Source organism: Muscardinus avellanarius (assembly GCF_963383645.1).
Source record: "Muscardinus avellanarius genome assembly, chromosome: 2".
In the NCBI taxonomy this organism is placed as follows: Eukaryota; Metazoa; Chordata; class Mammalia; order Rodentia; family Gliridae; genus Muscardinus; species Muscardinus avellanarius.
Window position 1 is genome coordinate 139,240,497 of NC_137787.1, and position 22,576 is coordinate 139,263,072.

Genomic DNA, 22,576 nt, shown 5'->3' on the forward strand with positions numbered 1-22,576 from the left:
TATAGCCCTAAGCTATACTCCCAGTCTTATTTTATTTTATTTTTTTGAACAGGGTCTCATGAGGTTGCTGAGAGTCTCGCTACGTTGTTGAGGCTGTCTTTGAACCTGTGACACTCCTTTCAGCCTCCTAATTACTGGGATCACAGGCAGCCTATGACAATACACCTGGCTTGGGCTTTTCCATTCAGGAATTGTCTCACTGTGGGTTCAGAGTTTGGAATTTTTGTAGACCTGGATAGCAGGGCAGAAATGAAGGAAATCCAGGTAAGAATTGACATGGAAGGTCCAAGACAAACAGACTCCCAGAACTCATTCCTCAAGCAGGGAAAAACTAACTTCATGAGGGCAAGATCTGCTTTTTCCACACTTCTGGCTTGGCTAAATGATCCAGAAGATATAGGAAAGGTGCCTCACCAGGTTTGGTTACTAACATAGAGCCAGTATGGAATAGATTATTTTACTACCAATACTTCTGCTTTCAAAGGGACAACACAGTGGGGAGGGGGAGGCAGGAGTCCAAGGCAGAGACCCAGTTCTGAAAGCTATTTTCCTACTCACTAGCTCGGTGGCTAGTACTCACAGACAGTTCGAAACCTTTTCTTGGGCTTCAGCTGGCTTATCTGAAAAGTGAGAGTGCAGAGCTTGGAGAGTTAGCTCAGTGGCAGAGAGCTTACCTAGTTTGAGCAAGGCCCTAGTTTTGATCCCCAACCCTGGGGGTGGGGGAGTATATATAAAAAAGAGTAGGGTGGAAAGTGAGAGTCTTATAGATTGAAGTTTAAAAAAAACTTAATTGACAAATAAAAATTGTATATAAGATGATCTGATATATGTATACATTGCTAATGATTAGCACCGAATGCTTATGCCACACCCCAAATTCATGCTGAAATCTGAAGCCAAATCCCCAATGTGGTGGTGTTAGGAGGTGAGGCCTCTGGGAGGTAATCAGGTCCTGAAGGCGCCCAGAGGATTACTGCCCTCATAAATAGGTGCTCTCTTGCCCTCCTCACTACGTGAGGACACAGTGAGAAGCTAGTCATCCATTAACTAAGGAGCTACCCTTGCTAGGCACAGAATCTGTTGGCACCTTGATCTCAGGTGTCTGGCCTCTAGAACTGTGGAAATATATCAAATATATGCTGTTTAGAAGCCACTGAGTTTATGATAATTCATTAAGGCAATTCAGACTAAGACTGTGTGTGTGTGTGTGTGTGTGTGTGTGTGTGTGTGTGTGTGTGTGTGAGAGAGAGAGAGAGAGAGAGAGAGAGAGCCTTTCAAGCTCTAATACCTTAAGAAATCATTAATCTGTCAATAAGAAAATTCATGTATTTTATTTTTTGGTAATGGGTAGGGACTGAACCCAGGAGTATTCTATCTCCCATCTGTACTCCCAGCCCATTTTATTTTGAAACAGGGACTCACTAAGTTGCTGAGGCTGGCCTCAACCTGTGATCCTCCTGTCTCAACCTCCCAAATACTGGGATTAAAGGTATGTGCCACCATGCCTGTCTTGAATTCTTTTCTTTTCTTTCTTTCTTTCATTTTTTTTTTTTTTTTTTTTGCAGTAGTAGGAATGGAACCTAGGGGCATTCTACCTTGGAGCTATACCCCCAGCCCAATTTCTTTCTTTCTTTCTTTCTTTTCTTTCTTTTCTTTTCTTTTCTTTCCTTTCCCTTTCTTTCTTTCTTCCTTCCTTCCTTCCTTTCTTTCTTTCTTTCTTTCTTTCTTTCTTTCTTTCTTTCTTTCTTTCTTTCTTTCTTTCTTTCTGTGGTACTGGGGTTCCTGGAAGCCCTTCTACCTCCTGGCTACACTACCAGACCTATTTTTTAAATATTTTTTTAAATTTGGAAACAGGGTCTCTTAAGCCAGCACGGCTGGCTTCGAACCTGCGCAATCCTCCTGTCTCCATCTCCCAAATGTGGGGATTACAAGAGTGCGCCGCCATGCCCGGTGTTTTATTCTTTATTTTGAAACAAGGTCTCAATAAGTTGCAAAGGACCTCACTAAGTAGCTGAGGCTGGTCACAAACCTGCGACCCTCCTGTGTCAGCCTCCCAATGCTGGGATTACAAACATGTGCCACCACACCTGGCTAAGGTCATTCGTAATTACTTCACCTTGCCCTTCCAGCAAGAAAAATAAGAGTGACATTAGCATATATATATATACACACAAAGATACCTACTGCCATACATCTGCAAAGAAACTGACATGCACTTCATAATGTAGAGAATCACTGAATTGCTGAGATTGGCCTCAAACTTTTGGTCCTCCTGTCTCAGCCTCCCAAGTACTATGATTACAAGCATGTGCCACCATGCCCAGTTGGCTAGGTATTTTATAAATATGCAGATGAAAATTTGAAAGTAGGCCTTACTGCTTCTTCCTGCTTCTGCTTAGGAGTGTCCTCTTTCCACTGCTTCCTTGTCTGTCAGAAGGTGGAGAGAGTCAAATTTTTTTTTTTTTTTTTTTTTTTTTGGTGGTACTGGAGTTCCTGGAAGCCCTTCTACCTCCAGGCTATGCTCCCAGACCTATTTTTTATACTTTTTTAAAATTTGGAAACAGGGTCTCTTAAGCCAGCACAGCTGGTTTCGAACCTGCGCGATCCTCCTGTCTCCGCTTCTCAAGCGCGGGGATTACAAGCGTGCGCCACCATGTCAGGCGAGAGTCGACTTTTAAACCAAGAATTCCAGGGCCGTTTTCTCTGTACCACTGTCATTGCAGCCTCATCGACGCGTGCTATGTTCTAGTCGACACTGGGCTGGCAGAGCCCAGCTGGCCAGAAGGGAGACCATCCAGCAATAGCAGGATCACCTGAACACTCTGACCCTGGTAGCTTGGGAGAGACAAATATCATTCCATGTATCCTGGATAAAGTCTCCTGCCTAGAACAAAGCTTGTTGGCAGTACCAGCTAACCCACTCTGGTTCTCGAATGGTAGCCTTTCAATAAATATTTTTTAAATGAATAGAAATGCCAGGGTTCTTTTCCCATGCACCAAGGCAGTGCATTTCAGTGACTGTTTCATCTCCACGTACCACAGTTCTGACAGCCCAGACTCACAAATCTGGGTTGTGATCTATCTGGTAAGCACTGAGTCATGGTAGACCCACAACCTGCTCAGTAGAACCCCTCAGTGACTTATGTCTTTAAAAAGTCTTTGAACATCTTACTCACGCAGAGGCAACTCAACAAATAACAAAAACCTTTCAAGTTGAACATAACCCCAGATTTTCATGAACCAAAAAGGTCAATAGCTAAGTTCCCACCAAGAGGTTTCGTCTAGCAAAGGATACTGCAGTCCTGAGGCCACGGCGCTGGTGCGGTGACCTCCTAGGCGCTGCCCGCTCTCGGAGCAGTGCCAGGCAAACTGCTTGTCCTGTCCGGTGCTCAGCACCCATTCCAGCTCCAAGACAAACAGGATCATCGTCACTCTGCTCTGGTGTGCTGGAAACCAAGAGACAAGAAGTCAACCATAAAGTACCCTAAAGAGGTTGGAAATGCATGGTCTACAGAGTTGGAACATTCTCTTCTCCCTACCCTAGGAAAAGCTGATAGTCTTAGCTGTTAGGGAACACACTGTGGCTATCAGGGGCAGGGGCATAGCCCTGGAAACAGGCATGCTTGGGTTCTTAAAAATGGCCCATCTCTTCTCAATGCCCTCGCCCCAACCCTTCCTGTGGCAACCCAAGAGCTATTGCCTTGGAGAGTTCTTTATCCAGGGGCCTGGGCCACCTCTCTCAACATGCTAGAGATGCTGAACTACAGAGCGCCAAATCCCAGGTGATCACAAAACCCATTAGGAATGACATCTGTGATGAAGTCACCGTGGTCGGTTAATGTGCATGTCCAAAAAGAGTAGAGCATACTGTTCTTTAGATGGAGTCTATGTTATAAACTCTCAACAAAATTCTAGATGAAAAGATTACAATCAAATGGTTATGCCGAAGTTTGTGTGTGTGTGCATGTATGTCTGTGTGTCTGACACATACACACACACACACACACACACACACACACACACACACCAATGAAAGCAAATTTCCTAGAGTTGCTCATATATGAAGGCAAATCCATTTTAAAAGTTGTTGCATTATACAATTTCAGTAAGAGACTATCCATGCCCCCTAGCCTATCTCCCTATTTTGTATAAGGGCAAAGTGAGACCCAATGAAGTTGAGTACATAGGCTAAGGTCTCATTTCTTCTCAATACCAAATAAAATCAGGCAGGAGGATTTTTGCTTTCTTATTACTATAGAATTCTAGGCAGTGAAATGGAGGGGGTCTTCAGTCACTGAACAGAGCTATGTGGAATGAACAAAGGATGGACATCCTGCAACCTGGCTGGCAGTCTGTGGAGCAGGACTATATCCATGACTGTGCTGAAATAATAGAGAAGACATGGGATTCCCAGTTTGATCATCACATAGGATTAGACAATATGAATAGATAAGTGCAGCTCAGCTGGTAATAACACCATCTGCCAATTTCTGAGGATCTAGCAAGTGCCAGGTACTTAGATGCATTCTGTCTCTTAATCACTCTAATAACCTGGGAAAGTGGGTGATCTGCGTTTACAGCAAACCCAACCTTCAAAAGATGGCCCTTTTAGATTGGCTGTTACACAATATAGTCAGAACCACAGCGAATACCCACAAGACCATCATTTCAACAAATGTCTGATATTTGAAGCATGGAGGATCTTAGGAGACATGGACACAGTAATACTATGACTTCTCTTCAATATATACCTTCCTTTCAGAGTGCCAGCCACCATCACGATTAAGATGTTGTCTCTAACCAGAGCATGTGACTTCTTGGGAAACATCTAAAGATCTTTTCATATCTATGTCACAAATGGCCAATTCAAGTTCTACCAATGATGGAATAAAAACAAACTCTCTGCCCAAGTGTATCCAAAGCTATTACACGTAGAAAGTGGCCCCTAGTACCTCCTTCTTTTTCTCCTGAAGGGGCCTTTGGCCTTTAATCTGTCACTTTAAGTCCAAGGGGATGGCAGCAGCCCTAGAAGATAAGGAGGTTAGCCCTCAGAATGGCCTTCATGTGCCAGAGAAGGAGAGGCTAGAATTGTTAAGGGGATTGCCAGAGAGACAAAATCAATGAGTGATAAAGCTAGAATCCAAGCCCTAATCTTTCTATGGAAAAGACGGTGTTCCTTCTCAGCATCAGGCTGCCTATGGCTGCTGAAAAAATGAAATGAAGCTAAAACCCTCAATTATTCAGAGCACATGGTCTAAGGTGATAGAGTTCTTTCATTTAAAAAGAAACCCTTCAAAGATGTCTGCTTGTCACTAAGCTTCAGAAACTCTTATAAAAAAAAGTCTGGACTTAGCATCCAGCTTCTTGAATAAAAGTGGTGAGATGGGACACTCTGACCTTAGAGGGAAACACTTTCCATTAAATATAATGTTTTTTTTATCAAGCTGAAGAAGTTCCACTCCATTCCTACTTTGCGAAGAGTTTTTAATCATGAAATAGATTTCATCAAATGCTTCATTGATTGACATGATTTTCCTTCTTTAGCTGATTGATGTAATGGATTATATTAATTTTTATTGTTGAATAACTTTATATATCTGGGATAAATTCGACTTGGTTGTGCTGTATAATTCTTTTTATATGTTGTTGATTTGATTTGCTAGTGTTTTTTGAGGGTTTTTATATCTATTTCATGAGAGATATTGGCCTATAATTTTCCTTTCTTGGGACACTGGTTTTGCTATCACTGATTTTTAAAAAATGTAATTAAAATAGAATTCATATAACATAAAATTAACCATTTTAGGATGTGTAATTATTTGGCTTATAGTATATTCACAATCTTGTGCAATTATCACTACCAACCATTTCTACATTTCTATCACCTCAAAAAGACACTGAACAGCTCCAATCTTCCCTTACACCATCCTTGGTCGACTACTAATCTGTTTTCTGTCTCTACTTCTACTCTTGACATTCATGTAAGTATAACCATATAATATGCAGCCTTTTGAGTCTGGCTTCCTTCCCTAGCATAATATTTTCAAGGTTCAATTATGCTGTAGCATGTACTAGTACTCCATTCTTACTTTGCAGCCAAATAATAATAGATTACATGCATATACTACATTTTGTTTATCCAGTCATCTATTGGTTGACAGAGGTTATTTCCAATTTTTAGCTATTATGAATAAAATTGCTAAGAATATTTGTCTACTGGTTTTTGCCTGAATTTGTGTTTTCCATTCTCTTAGGTATCTAAGTAGAAATAGAAATGCTGTGTCACAGCCTAACTTTATGTTTCACTTTTTGAGAAACTAAAAAACTATTTTTCAAAGTGGCCGCATCATTTTACATTCCCATCAGCAGTGAGTGTCCCGGTTTCTCCATATCCTTGTCAACACGGTGAACTGAACTGGAGCTTCAGCTCAGGTGTAAAGTGCCTGCCTAACATGCCAAGGCCCAGGGTTCAACTTCCAGCACCACAGAACAAAACAACAAAAACTCACTGATTTATTTTTTGAAAGGAATTAATATTTACTGAACTATTCAACTATGTTACAGGCACTGTACTACACAATTTACATATGTAGTATTTTAAAAATTTTATTGTGTTAAAAATACATAATATTATTAAGCACTTTATGTTTGTGGTGCTGGGAATTAGACCCAGGAACCTATACCCTAGCTATAACTCAGCTCCACTTCCGAGATATGTCCCAGCCTTTATTTTTTGTTTGTAAACAGGATGATAGCTTGTACCACCACACCCAGCTCCTTTTTTTTTTTTTTTTTTTGTTACTGAGGATAAAACCCAGGGGCATTCTACCTCCAAGCTATACCTCCTGCCCTATTTTTTATTCTTGATTTTGAAACAGGGTCTCACTAAGTTGTAAAGGGCCTCACTAAGTAGCTGAAGCTATCTGGGAAGCTGTCGATCCCTTGCTCTAAGCCTTCCAAATGCTGGGATTACAAGTATGCACCACCACGCCTGGCTCATCCAGCCCCCCACCCCTGCCTTTATTTTTGGTGGTACTGGGGTTCCTGGAAACCCTTCTACCTCCAGGCTACACTCCAGACCGATTTTATATTTTTATTTGGAAACAGGGTCTCTTAAGCTAGCAAGGCTGGCTTTGAACCAGCATGATCTTCCTGTATCCGCCTCCCAAGCGCAGGGATTACAAGCATGCACCACCACCCCCAGCGACCCAGCCCATTTTAACCATTTTAAAATATACAGTTCTGTGGCATTAAATACATCCATACTGTGTGTAATAACTATCATTGTGAGATATCTAGAACTTTCGTGTTTTCCCAAATTCTGAACCCACTGAATAGTAACTCTCTATTTTCGCTTTCTTCCAGACTTTAGCAATCCCCATTCTATTTTGTCTCAGTGAATTTGATTACAGGAAGTACCTCATGAAGGTAGAATCCTTCAATACTCATTCTTTTGTGATTGGCTATTTCACCTAGCACACTGTCTTCAAGAGATATCTATATTATAGCATGTATCTGAATTTCATTTCTTTTTAAGGTTGAATAATATTTAATTGTGTATATAAACCAGAGTTGGTTTTTTCATCCCTCAATGGACATTTAGGTTGCACCCACCTTATACACATATACAAATATCTCAACCCCTGCTTTCATTTATTTTGTGAATATACCACTTGTTAATTTTTGAATGTTATTCCAACATAGCATCCTAGGATAAACCTCAGGTGATCATAATGAATTATCTTCTTTTATACATTGCTGGATTTTTATTTTTTAGTCTAGGAATTGAACTTAGGGCATTCTACCTTCACGCCACACCCTAAGCCCTTTATATTTTGAAACGAGGTCTCACTTATTTGCTGAGTTTCACTAAGTTGTTGAGGATGGACTTGAACCTGTGCTCCTACTGACTCAGCCTCCAGAGTACTGGGATTATAGGCATGTACCACCAAGCCCCACAAATTGCTGGACTTGATTTGATAAAATTTTGCTTTGATATCTTAAATTTATTTTCATAGGGAATGGTGGCCTATAGTCTTCTTTTCTTGTATTGTTTCTGTATAGTTTTAATATGAGGAAATGCTGACTTCATAGAGTGGTTTGAAAAGTATTTCATTTCTTTAATTTCCAAAACAGTTTGTGTGAATTGATGTTTTTTCCCTGAATGTTTCATAAAACTTACCAGTAAAATTATTTGGATCTGGAGTTTTCTATGTGGGAAGATTTTTTTTTTTTGCGGGTCTGGGGATGGAACCCAGGGACATTTGACCTCCGAGCTACACCCCCTGCCCTATTTTTTATTATTTATTTTGAAACCGGGTCTCACTGAGTTGCAGAGGCCTCACTAAGTAGCTGAGGCTGTCCGTGAACCACGATCCTCCGGTCTCAGCCTCCCGAATGCTGGGATTACAAGCGTGCGCCACCACGCCCGGCTCAGAAGATTTTAACTATATAAATTATTATTCAATTTCTTTTCTTTGTTTTGTGTGTGTGTGGTACTGAGGATTGAACCCAAGGACAATGTACCTCTGAGCTATTCCTGGCCCTAATTTATATTATTATTATTTTTAATGTAAAATTTATTAAATTTATTTATTTTCTTTTTTTGTTAAATAAATTTTTATTGGTGCATTGTAGTCATACATCTTAATGGCTTAAAAAACTTGTGGAGATATACATGCACACATCACCCAATCACCCCCTACTCAATCCCTAACCCTTCACTCCCCCTCCCTCCTTCCCATGCTTGGTTTCCTGATTAACTATGATATGTTTTTTTTTTATTCTTCATATATGGTCAAGTTATTTTTGACAAGGTTTCCAAGAACAATTGGTGAAGGAAATAATAATCTTTTCACTAAATATTGTTGAAAAATAATAACTACATGAAAAAGAATAAAATTGGGTCCTTACCTAACACCATACACAAATATTAACTCAAAATAGATAAAAGACCTAAATGTAAATTTTAAGACTATAAACTTTTAGAAGAAAAACAGGGTCATAAAACTTCACAACACTGAAATTGGCAGTGATTTCTTGGATATGATTCCAAAGGCACAGGCAACAAAAGAATAAACAAACAAACTTCAAAAGAAATAGAAAAATATTGAACATCCACAGACAATGTAAACAAAATTAAAAGTTACTGATAGAACAGATTAAAATATTTCCAAATGCTATATCTGAAGTTATATTAATATTTCAAATATAAATCCTAAAAATTAGCAACAATAAGAGCAAACAATACAATTTAGAAATAGGTAGAAAACTAAAATAGATAATGAATTTCAAAAGATTTTTATATGACTAATAAACACATGAATATCACTCATCATTAACATAACCAAACATTAAGGAAATACAAATAAAAACTATAGTGAAATACTACTTCATGTTTGTTAGGATGGCTACTTAACATGAATTACCAAGCCCTTTACCTTGAGTTTGTTACTATCTTTATTTGAAAAGTGTGTTTCTTGGTTTTTAATCCATTTTGCCACTTTATGTCTTTTTATTGGGGAATTGAGGCCATTTACATTCAGTGTGATTACTGAGAGATAACTTTTAATTCCTAACATGTTAAGATTTTATTTCTGTTTGATATACTGTGTATTCTTCTTTGCTTAGTTGTTTGCTGGATGGAAAATCTTGTTTCTCTGGTTCTGGTGTGTATTACCTATTTCTTATTTGTAGTTAATCTCTTTGAGTATTTTCTCTAGTGCTGGTTTTGAAGACATGAGTTCCTTCAGTTTCTGTTTGTCATGGAAGCTTCTTATTTCCCTATCTAATTTGATAGTTTTGCTGGGTAGGAAATTTTTGGCTGAGAGTTGTTTTCTTTCAGAGTTTGGAATATGTTACTCCAAGCCCTTCTGGCTTTCATGACTTGGTTTGGGAAGTCTGGAGTGATTCTAATTGGTTTGCCTCTGAATGTCACTTGGCCTTTTGTTTTTGTTGCCTTTAAGATTCTCTGCTTAGCTTCTACATTGGTCATTTTGACAATTATGTGGTGTGGGGAGCCTTTTCTCTGATCCTGTCTAAAGGGAGTTGTATATGTTTCCTGAACCTGTGTATCGACCTCTTGCTCTATGTTTGGAAAATTTTCTGCTATTATTTCTTTGAAGAGATTATTAATCCCTTTGGTTTCACCTTCTTTTCTCTCCTCTATTCCAATTATTCTTAGGTTAGTTCTCTTAAAATGGGCCCATATTTCTTCAATGTCAGATTTCTGCTGTCTGATTTTTTTTTTTTTTTTTTGGCGGTACTGGGGTTCTTGGAAGCTCTTATACCTCCGGGCTACACTCCCAGACCTATTTTATTCTTTTTTGTATTTGGAAACAGGGTCTATTAAGCCAGCATGGCTGGCTTCGAACCTGCGCAATTCTCCTGTCTCTGCCTCCCAAGCTTGGGGTTAAAAGCATGCGCCACCACTCAAGGCTCTGATATTTTTTTCTAAGGTATAAATTATGCGTTCATTTTTGGAGTGATCATCTTCTAGGAGCGAGATTCTATTCTCCATGTGGTCTAATTGATTGTTTATAGTTTGAATTGATGTCTTTACTTCAATGATTGCATACTTTATTTCTTTTAGACTCTCTCTAAATTCTTTTAGAAAGTCCTGTATTATTTGTACAATTATGTTCCTGATTTGATCTTCTGGAGATCTCTGAATTTCTGTGTTATTAGGTTCTGATATTATGGGGTTGTGGGTGTTCATTGCTCTATTGTTGTTCTGCTTTCCCATGATTTCAGAAGTTTGTGCCTTCTTTAGGTTCTTCCCCAGGTCACCACGACTTCACTTAGGGTGCACTGGATTTCGAGTTTGTTGTAATCTCAGCTGCCACTACTCCTTTACTGGATTGTATAATAAAGTCTCAGACCCAGGGGGTTAATTCAGGCTGCACAAGACAATGGGGGTGCCTGGCTGGGCATTTTCCCATGGGGAGCTGAGACTAGGGTGTGGTATCTTTGCCACCACTACTTCTTCAATGGGTTGGACTGCAAAATCGCAGACCCAGGGAGATTATCAAAGCTGCACAAGTCCCTGGGGGTGCAGTGCTGGAATTTCTCCTGTAGGGGCCACAATTTCACTTACAGTTATTGTGCGCACTGATCTGGAGCCTTCGTGGGCGTGGTGAACTTGCTGCAGCTTCTGGCAATATGGTGCTATTGCCACGCCCTCGGGTGTGAGGCAGGTGTATTTCTTTTCTGGTTTTAAGCTCCGTTCTGAGTCCCTGGAAGGCATGATGAGCTTGGCCACTGGGAGTTTTAGACGTTCTTTGCTCTGAAAGAACTGCTGAATTATAACTGAATGATCCACAGCCGCTCACTTCAACTCCTTGTTTACCTTTCCTCTCTGGAGCCTGGTGCTGTGAGGGAAGATGGTGCCAGTGTGGCTCCGCAATGCAGGCAGGCAGGTTTATTTTCTGGTCTCTAGTTGTTCTAGTCTTCTTTTTCTCTATCCCTTGTGTTTACACTTTTTATTTCTCTGCTGATAGTGTTTTCTGGCTATGAAAAGCACTGATTTTGTGGCAATAGAGATTGAGTGTTAGCAGGACTCGTAAACGTTGCTTTTCTCTGTCGCCATCTTCCTGGAAGTCTTATTATTTTATTTTGAAACAGACCCTTACTTGTTTTGGAGGGCCTCACTAAGTTGTTGTCCTCTTGTCTCGGTCTTCTAAGTACTAGGATTACAGGAGTGTGTCACCAGGCATGGTTTCTATTTCTTTAATAGACATATAGCCCATGACTGATTCTTGTAGAATGACTTTTTGCCGTTTGTGTCTTTTAAAGATTTGTTCATTTCATGTCATATTTACCAGCAAAAATTGTTCACAATATTCCTTATTTTCCTTTTCATATACCCAGTATCTATAGTAATATCACTTTGCTCATTCCTGATACTGGTGATTTGTATCTTTTTCCCCCTGATAAGTATGACTAGAGGTTTATTAGTTTTAGTAAAAAAAAACTAGAGCTTGGTTTCTGTTTTCAATTTCAAGAACTTCTGTCACAATCTTTCCTTTCTTCTGCTTAGATTGTTTCATTTTTATTCTTTCTTTGTTGTTTTGAGGTAGAAAGGTCATTGATTCACACCTTTTTTCTATTCTAATATAGGTGATTATTAAACTCCCCTAAGTACAGCTTTAGAAGTGTCACATAAATTCTTGTATGTCTGTATTCTTTTTTATCCAGCTTAAAATACTAATTTCCACCCATGAAACAGCACGAAAGAGTACAGGAGAGGGTAGGCAAGATGGAAGTCCCAGGCTCTTTGTAATCTAATCTTGAAAGTGATCTCCATCACTTCTGAAATTCTAGGTAGCTCACTCAAGGGGAGGAATGTGAATACCAGGTGATACTTACGGGGAACCATCTTAAAGGCTCCCTGCCACACATTTCTTTTCTCTCCCTCTCTCCCATCCTCCCTTCCTTCCTTATACTCAGCATGGAATCCAAGGGGCATTCTAACTCCAAGCTGTACCCCCAGGCCTATTTTATTTTTATTTAGAAACAGGGTCCCACTGTTGCTGACACCTCACTAAGTAGCTAAGGCTGACTCAGAACCTGCAACCCTCATGTCTCAACCTCCCAAGTACTGAGATTATGAGATTTGACACCACATTCAGTTCTATGGCGGATTTCTAAATGGTTGTAAAGGTAAAAGGTGATACCCAAAATCTGTGACGAAGACAATTAAAATATTTTTAAAGAACAAAAGCTCAGGCCATGAAGAACAGGAACTGACATATAAATGTTTAGGCTGGAAAAGAGAAATAAAGAAAGAAAAAGACTAAAGGAGGAGAAAGAAGGACAGGAGTGGTAAGTTTATGTGAAGAGAGAATATGCTTAGTTTTGTAGCTCCAACAGGGCAAACAAAGACAAATAGGGAAACATTCTAGGCACTTATTATACAAGAGTTTAACAGAGTCTTTACCTGTCTATATCTTCAATATAATTATAAACTACTTACTGATGTGATACACGTCTTGTTCACATTTATGATCCTGAGTTGCTAGAACACAGTAGGTACTCAATAAATTTTGATGAGTAGTATGTAAATAATTAAAGAATATTGCCACAGGGAAATATATTTTAGCTCCAATTTTTAAAATAAAGAATTTAAGCCAGGTGTGGTGGTGCACACTTGTAATCCCCACACTTGGGAGACTGAGACAGAAGGATTGCACAGGTTTGAAGCCAGCCTCAGCTACTTAGTGAGGCTCTCAGCAACTTAGTGACACCCTGTTTCCAAATAAAATATAAAATAGATCTGGGAGTGTAGCCCGGGGTAAAAAACCCCTGGGTTTCATCCCCAGCACACCACACACACACACACACACACACACACACACACACACACAGATTATTTTGGTGTGTGTGCCTGGGGATGGAACCCAGGGGCATTTGACCTCCAAGCTACATACCCTGCCCTATTTTTGTATTCTTTATTTTGAAACAGGGTCTCACTAAGTTGCAGAGGGCCTCACTAAGTAGCTGAGGCTGTCCACAAACTGCGATCCTCTGGTCTCAGCCTCCCGAATGCTGGGATTACAAGCGTGTGACACCACACCCAGCTCACATAAAGAATTTAATGCTTAGAATTTTCCAAAATTAGAAGCTTCAGAAGGCGGTCTTGGCAGTCTTTCCTTCTTAGTTCCCACAGCCAGGTATTACTCCTCCAGTAACCCTGGACAGTAGCAAAGCATACAAATCCCGAGCCCAAACCCTGCCACGATCATCGGGTTTTGAAGGCAGCTTGGAGAATTGGGTTAAGAATGTGGTCCTGTAGTCACTGTGGAAAATCAGTAAGCTATGGCATCAAAGAAATTTGTTATTAAATGTGGTGGTTTTGCTGTCTTTGTGGATCTTCATGTATCGCCACAAGGTTCAAACAAAGATACCATCTGGTTTTCAGAACAGAAGAAAGAGGAAGTCTGTTTGCTGTTAAAAGAAACCATTGATTCAAGAGTTAAGGAGTACTTGGAAGTCCGTAAACAGCACAAGCCATCAAATACAGAATTCACAAGATCCCACCCCTTGTCCTTAAAAGGACTTAAGAATCAGAACATTTTCTTCCATTTCCATTTTTTAAATAATAATTTTATCAAGATATAATTTACGAACTTCCAGGAAGATGGCGACCGAGGAATTGGAAATGGTTCTTAAGCCCCGCTAACAACCAATCTCCATTACCACAAAATCAGTGCCTTTCATAGCCAGAAAACACCATCACCAGAGAAACAAAAAAATCACCAGGCTCCAGAGAGAAAGCGGACTGAGAACAGAGCTCAGAGCCACAGAGGAGATACACCGGCCTCACGCCCGAGGATGTGGCAGCAGCGCCATACTGCCGGCGGCAGCGGCAAATTCACCGGATGGCTACAGCAAGCCGAGGTGAGCCGCTGTGGAACAGCCAGGCGGGATTTCTCAGCGCAGGGAGCATCTAAAGCTCCCAGTGGCTGAGCTCAGCACACGATGCAGGGATTCAGAGTGGAAATCAAAACCAAGAAGAAATACGTCAGCCTCACGGCCGAGGGTGTAGCAGCGGCACCATATTGCCACCGGCGAAAGCAGCAGCAAATTCACCGAGTCCAGTACAGCTACATCTGTGAACTCAAGAACAGTGAGTCAAATTGCGGGCCACAGAGGAGAAATCCCAGTACTGTACTCCCTGGGACTTGACCCAGTGGGGGAGGGGCGGTGGCAGAGATATCACACCATAGGAGAACGTGCAACCTGGCACCCCCCCACAGTCTAAAGCAGCCTCTATCGACTCTCTGGGTCGGAGACTCTGTGATACAACCCAGTAAAGGAGTAGTGGGGTCTGAGATACTACTGACTCGAGATCCAGAACACCTTAAGTGAAGTCATAGTGACCCAAGGGAAGAACCCAGAGAAGGCACAAACTTCCTAAATCATGGGAAAGAGGAATAATACTGGAGCAATGAATGCCCACAACCCCACAGCATCAGAACCCGATAAAACTGAAAATCAGAGATTTCTAGAAGATCAAATCAGGAAAATAACTGTAGAAATAATAGAGGTGCTTCGAAAAGAACTCAGAGAGAGCCAAAAAGAGATAAAGGATGCAATTAATGAAGTAAAGGCCTCAATTCAAAGCACAAACAACCGATTAGACCACATAGAGAACAGAATCTCGCTCTTAGAAGATGATCATTCCAAAAATGAACACATAGTTTCTAATCTAGAAAAAATTATCCGACAGCAGGAATCTGACATTGAAGAAATATGGGCCCATTTTAAGAGAGCTAACCTAAGAATAAGTGGAATAGAGGAGGGAAAAGAAAGTGAAACCAAAGGGATCAACAATCTCTTCAAGGAAGTAATAGCTGAAAATTTTCCAAACATAGAGCAAGAGGTCGATACACAGGTCCAGGAAACTTATAGAACTCCCTTTAGACAGGATCGGAGAAGAGGATCCCCACGCCACATAATTGTCAAAATGACCAATGTGGAAGCCAAGCAGAGAATCTTAAAGGCAACAAAAACAAAGGGCCAAGTGACATTCAGAGGCAAACCAATTAGAATCACTCCAGACTTCCCAAACCAAGTCATGAGAGCCAGAAGGGCTTGGAGTAACATATTCCAAACTCTGAAAGAAAACAACTTCCAGCCAAAAATCTCCTACCCAGCAAAACTTTCTATCAAATTAGATGGAGAAATAAGAAGCTTCCATGACAAACAGAAACTGAAGGAATTTGTCTTCAAAACCAGCACTAGAGAAAATACTCAAAGAGATTAACTACAAAGAAGAAATAGGTAACACACACCAGAACCAGAGAAACAAGAGTTTCCATCCAACAGACAACTAAGATTGGTTATCTGTGGAGATTCATTATTTATGTTAGTCTTTTACCTATCTCTAAATGGTATTGTTTGCCTTTATTGTTGTTAATTTTTAGGATTTCTAGTTGGAATATTAATGTATCTTCAGATATAGCATTTGGAAATATTTTATGCCATTCTATTAGTAACTGTTAACTCTGTTTACATTGTCTTTGGATATACAATATTTTTTTTTTATTTTTTAGGGAGTTTGTATACTCTTCTGTTGCCTGTGCCATTGAAATCATATCCAAGAAATCACTGCCAATTTCAATGTTGTGAGGTTTTATGACCCAGATTTTCTCCTAAAAGTTTATAGTCTTAAGATTTATATTTAGGTCTTTTTTCTATTTTGAGTTAATATTTGTATATGGGATTAGGTAAGGGTCCAATTTTATTCTTTTCCATGTAATTATTATTTTTCAACAATATTTAGTTAAAAGATTATTATTTCCACCACCAAATGTTCGTGGAAACCTTGTCAAAAATAACTTGACAATATAGGGAAAAATTTAGCTCTAGGCTTTTATTTAACTCCAATGGTTTATATATCTGCCTTTAGAATAGTACTACACTGTTTCAATAATTGTAGCTTTATATGGTTTGAAATCAGAAAATATATATCTTCTAGCTTTGTTCTTTTTCAAGATCGTTTTGGTTATCTAGAGTCCATATTCCATATTAGGATAGATTTTTTTTTTCCTGAAAAATAAATATATAAATATATGATAGTTTCACCTAAAAAAATAGAAAAAAAATTCTCTGGTAAGAAGAAAGTAAAAAGAAATATTGAAATGTTATCTTTAAGTCATCAAAAGGTTGGTATCAGACAAATGAAACTGTTATGTGAGATTATCATTTTTAATTTTGGATAAATTGCTATAATACTAGATGTCAACCACTAAACCAAGCATGGGAGGGAGGGATGGGGAGAGAATGGGGTTGGGATTGGGTCGGGGCTTACTGGGTGATGTGTGCATGTAATTCTACAAAAGTTTGTATCCCACTATGATGTCTGAATACAGTGCACCAATTAAAAAAAAAAAAGCTGTATCTAGAATATGTAAAAAAAAATAATTTTCCAAAATTAGAATGTGTTTTATGTCTCTGGAGGCATCAGAGGAGATTCTGGATGATCGCACAGGAAGAATGATCACAAGATTTGCATGAAATGACCTCCAGGTCATTGAATGTGTCTGGTGTGTCTCTGTGTGTGGTATTGAGGACTCAATCCAGGGGTGTTTTACCTCTGAGATACACTCCTCCAGCCCTATTTTATTTTTTATTTTGAAGTGGTTTCACTAGGTTGCTGGGAGTCTTACTACATTATTGAAGCTGTCTTTGAACATGCTATCCTCCTGTCTCAGCCTCCCAAGTACTGGGATTACAGGTATGTACCACCATGCCCTGCTGGCCTCCAGGACTTAAAGGTTTAATGTTCTGATTCCATGATGTTATGGTCTGGATAAAGAAACCTCTAATCTGTACTATGATGACAGTCAACATGCCAATGCTGAAGACAATAAAAACTATCATTCTTTCTCCTGGACAATATGAAGGCACTGAGCTCTGTGTGTGTGCATGCGTGTATGTGTGGGTTGGGGACACTGGAGATTGAACCCAGGAAAAGAGAGAGAGACAGAGATAGAGACAGATACACACTCTAGATTTACCCAGAGACACTCTACCTCCATGCTATTACCCCCAGCCCTATTATTTTTTAATTTTTTTAGTTTGAAATAAAGTCTTGCTAGTTTGCTGAGGGCCTCACTAAGTTACTAATGCTGACCTGTGATCCTTCTCTTTCAGCCTCACAAGTACTGGGATTACAGGCATATGCCACTACATCCAGCTACTCTGAGTTTTTCAAAGCATTCAACCAAATATGAAGTGAGCCCCATGTAAAGCAGCTTTAGGCTGGCACCACTTCATGGGCTTGTTGTGCTGCTTCCAGGCAATGTGGTGAAGGAAGACAAAGGCCCTGGGCCCAGGGCACACCGACCTGGTGTGGCTTTCCAATTGACCAGCACTGCTGGACCACAGGGAAGTCACCCAAATGTGTTGGTACTCAGAAAAGCTTAATCCCCAAACTGGAATGATACTGACCTCAATGGCTGCTTTACTTGCTTCCCTTACTATGTAAAATAAGTATTCTTTGCTGGCAGCGAAAACCAAGAAATATTTTAAAGTCTGGGTAATAAAAAAAAAAAAACCACACACTCTTTTCCCTCCTTACCTTGGAAGTTTTTCACAGGTGTCATCTTGTTATAATCTTCTGACAAAATAAACTCCTGCAAAAGGAAAGAAAAATATTAAGCTAAAAGAAATTCTTTGAGTAACTATGATTTGGTAAAACCAGATTGTACAAAGCTAGTATCATCACAGATTTACATCTAACATTAGTATTTGCCAATCCACTTAGCATATTTATTTATTTATTTATTTATTTATTTATTTATTTATTTATTTATTTTTGTACTGGGGATGGAACCCAGGGGCATTCTACCTCCGAGCTACACCCCTAGCCTCCACTTAGCATTTGTACACTTCTCTAAAAATAACCAAAATCATGATCCAATCCAAGTATCATAATTTTTACCATATAACTCTCTCTTTTTTTTTTTTTTTGGTGGTACTGGGGTTCCTGGAAGCCCTTCTACCTCTGGGCTACACTCCCAGACCTATTTTTACATTTTTATTTGGAAACAGGGTCTCCTAAGCCAGCACGCGCGGCTGGCTTCGAACCTGCGCGATCCTCCTGTCTCTGCCTCCCAAGCGCGGGGATTACAAGCGTGCGCCACCACGCCCGGCACCATATAACTCTTAAGAGGACTGATTTTTTGGCATGTATACAAGAGAAGAAAACTGTACCAAATTCAGTCTTGATACTCGTCAATTCTAAAAATTCAAAATAATTTGGGGGATTCAAAATACTTCTCACTCAATGGTGCCAGAGCTAAAACTCTACAAGGCTTTGGTCAGTGAGCAAATGGATGGTGATTCTCTGCAAGTGAAATACATATTTCAAGATTCTATTGCTAATGTCAGTCAGTTCTTTTCCCTTCGTACAAGCTTCCAAAGCTGCCCTGTGCTCATTCCCTGCTATTTCTGAGGAGCATGGTGCATGTCTTAGCAGAGTAAGTAATGGATAAATACTGGTCAGCTATGTAGAAGGTGCCTCCCTTATCTGATGAGATTAGTCTGGATGTCAAATGTACTAAAAAAAAAATCAGTTCCTAGCCAGGTGTGGTGGCGTACACCTGTAATCCCAGCGCTTGGGAGGCTGAGACAGGAGGATTGCAACAGGTTTGAAGCAAACCTCAGCTACTGAGTGAGGCTCTCAGCAACTCAGTGAGACCCTGTTTCCAAATAAAGTATAAAATAGGTCTGGGAGTATAGCCCGGAGGTAGAATAACCCCTGGGTTCCACCCCCAGTACAAAAAAAATATATCGGTTCCTGTATAGCAAGCTATATGTATTGTTCGTAGGGACACACAAAAGGTTGAGTGTGTAGGGGTTCACCTCAGCATCTATGTAGATGGTGATTCAAATGTGGAAGCCAAATAAGTGGTGGGGAGGTCTACCATGTTTGAAGTCCTTTATCTTCATATCAATGTAAAATATACACACAGTCTTAAAAAGAAAGTTGTCAAAAGCAAGGCAAGCTACAAAGTACATGGAATAAAGAGATGTGTTTTGAGTTTAAAAACAGGACAAAAAATTCTTCGGAGGCATCCAGAATTTTTTTTCTGATCATTTAGAATAAAAGGAGGGCGGGAGACCAAACATGCAAACTCCTTTCTTGCTATCTAGAATTGTACTAAGCTTATACAAATTGTGAAATTTTTGAGAAGAAAGTAATTTTTTTGTTGTTATTGTGGTAAATATCACAAAGGTAAAGTAGGAGGTACTGTGGGAGAATGCACAAGGCAACCAAGCTGCTTTGCTATCCCAGCCCCCTTAAGGAGCTTATCTACAAATGGATTTGCTTCACAATGATTTTCTTGGTAATAACATTATTCAACTTGTCACTTTTTAAATTCATATCATTATTTCTTCAAGGAGTGGCACCAGATCCATTTCTCATTTCTAAAGAGTTTAGACTCAACTGAACAGAGCAGGCTAAGTTTTAAAAATCAAGTAGCATGTCCAGAAGGAGCTGATTGATGATGATGATGATGATGATGATGATGTGTGTGTGTGTGTGTGTGTGTGTGTGTGTGTGTGTGTGTGTAGGGAAACTCTCACAGGCCTACCCAGCAATTCATTATCAACCATTCCTCACTGAGAAGAGGACACACCATGAGCCCTATGTTTCAGAGGGCCCCAGATACATAATTGCATACATCTATACATATACATATGTATAGGAAATAAATTCACTGAAGACAATTTACTGAGTTCACATAGTTTATATTTTTAAAAAATATATTAAAATGGTTCTCTGCTTAGGCAAAAGAGACTTCAATTCCACAACTCCATGCAGGCTTGCACTTAGAACTTAATACACATGCAAAAATTTAAAAAAACCTGTTCACTGTACTGCCAAACCTAATTTTTGTTCATTTGTTTTTTCTCTGATAAAATAAATGTAAATTAAATTTGGGAGCCGAGCGTGGTGGCGCGTGCTTGTAATCCCTGTGCCTGGGAGGCTGAGACAGGAGGATCGCACAAGTTCGAAGCTAGCCTCAGCTACTTAGTGAGGCTCTCAGCAACTTAGAGAGACCCTGTTTCTGAATAAAATAGAAAATAGGTCTGGAGTATAGCCTGGAGGTAGAAAGCCTCTGGGTTTTACCCTCAGTACCACCATTATTATATTTTGATCATAGAAATCACATGGTATGCTAAGAAATAGGAGAAGGATCAAATTGATAGGTCCCTTGTGCACCATTTCTTAGGAATAACATATTATGTAAAGTATTATTGTAATACTATCTATAATAAAACAAAATGCTAAAACTACTTGGCCATGCCATTTGCTTTTTTTTTTTTTTGCTTTTTGCTTTTAATAAATTGTGTATATCATTCCAAGAGTATATACTTATGATCTTCATTCTTTTTAGTCAGCATATAGGATGCATATAATATTCTTTCACTGATGATGTTAATATTGTTTTCAGTTTATCTTATTAAAATATTATTCTAAATATATTTTATTTTTATATAATCTCTAGCACTAGTTCTGTAAAAGTTGAACAAACAGAACTGTTGGATCAGAGGGTATGACCATTTAAAAATTGATAGATATTGTGAAATTTGAATTTAAAAAGATTTTATCCAAAACTCAAACAATACCATATAGGTCTGACTATAGCTTAGATTATTTCTTTAGGATTGACCAATCAAAGAAATTAAATCAAATATGTACACACTTTAAATTACTTTACACAAAATAATTTCTATCCTCCCTTATTATATTCTATTATTGTTACCATCTGTTTATCCATCTATCATCTAGTTAATTTTAATGATTCCTGTAATACATCAAACAATATAGGATACTGAAGAAAAAATAATTGTTTCCACCTTCAATTTTACCTCTTTGAGCCAACCAGTGTTAACAGTCTGGTATATCTTTCCCAACCTTTTTTATTTTTTAACCCTACTAAGCATTTATAAACATTCACATACATATGTAGGGTTTTTTTGTTTTGTTGTATGAAAATAGGATCACACTATAGATAGTACTCTACTATAGATAGTACTCTGTAACTTGCTGTTTTCATCTGAAATATACCACAGCTGTTGTCGGGATCCAGCCCGACAGTGGTGGGGCTTGGAGAGATGAGTACCGACGGCTGGATCACCACACGGAGCCGGGAGATATGTCAAGCAAGATCTCATTTATTTCTCTCCAAGCAATCATATATATAGCACCAAACCACGAGGGGAATTCCCATGGGAAATAGCCTAGCCTATCCAGGATAAAGATCACTAGCACGTAGCTCACAGCCAATCCCAGGCCAGTTCATGAGCCATTCATGTGTGCGGAAACTCCTTTAAAGGTAAAAAGGGAAAAACTGCTCAGTCTCCCCACCCATAATGAATGGGGAAACCACGCCTTTGTAGCTTCTTCCAGGTGCCATCTTAGCCCCTTTTCTGCTGAATCACTTAAAGTTTTGCCTTAGGCTGCAGGCCACTCAGGCCAAGGGAGGCTGCATCTCCTTAGGCGCTGTATGGACACATCCCATCAAGCTGTCTTTCCAGGAATCCCATGGTCCTAACTCATTTTTTCTGATTGCTCTATAGCAGGCAATCAAAATGGATATGTCGTACTTTATCAAGTACTTTCTCCTTTAAATGGACATTTTCTTCTATTAAAACAATACTGCAAGTCAGGCCTTTGGAAAATATATCTGCATAAAATAATATAGATGCAAGAAAGATGGCCGGCTTAAAGGTTTTGTACACTTAATGTTTTCCTAAACATGCCAGATGACTCTCCTAGAGGTATGCCGCCATTCACACCCCACCTCCAAATGATGGCATATTTTCTCACATCTCATCAGCATCAGCTGTTATTCTTTTAAATATTTGCGAACTCCCGCTCTTGTGCAAGGTGAGCTATTCTTCATGAGATGGAGCAAAGTTTTGTAGGTTTATTTGCCTCTTTTATTTCTTCTCCTATGAAATTTCTGTTCAAATCTTGCTTTCGCTTGGCTCCCTAGAATACAGGTTCTATGGGAGTGTGAGCTAGGGAGCAGCAAAGCCAGACAGAGAGAGATGA

The 22,576-nt window shown here is 39.4% G+C and overlaps 1 protein-coding gene across 1 annotated transcript in view; it reads right to left on the reverse strand.

The window, feature by feature from the left end:
* The window catches only part of WDFY2 (WD repeat and FYVE domain containing 2), a gene marked incomplete at both ends in the record, with an annotated part of 198,564 nt that overhangs the window by 43,700 nt on the left and 132,288 nt on the right, over nucleotides 1–22,576 (reverse strand). Inside the window, 2 exons of the mRNA XM_080690249.1 lie at nucleotides 3,296–3,446; nucleotides 18,086–18,140. Coding sequence (XP_080546375.1) covers nucleotides 3,296–3,446; nucleotides 18,086–18,140 — 206 coding nt within the window. The remainder of the gene's footprint in view (nucleotides 1–3,295; nucleotides 3,447–18,085; nucleotides 18,141–22,576) is intronic.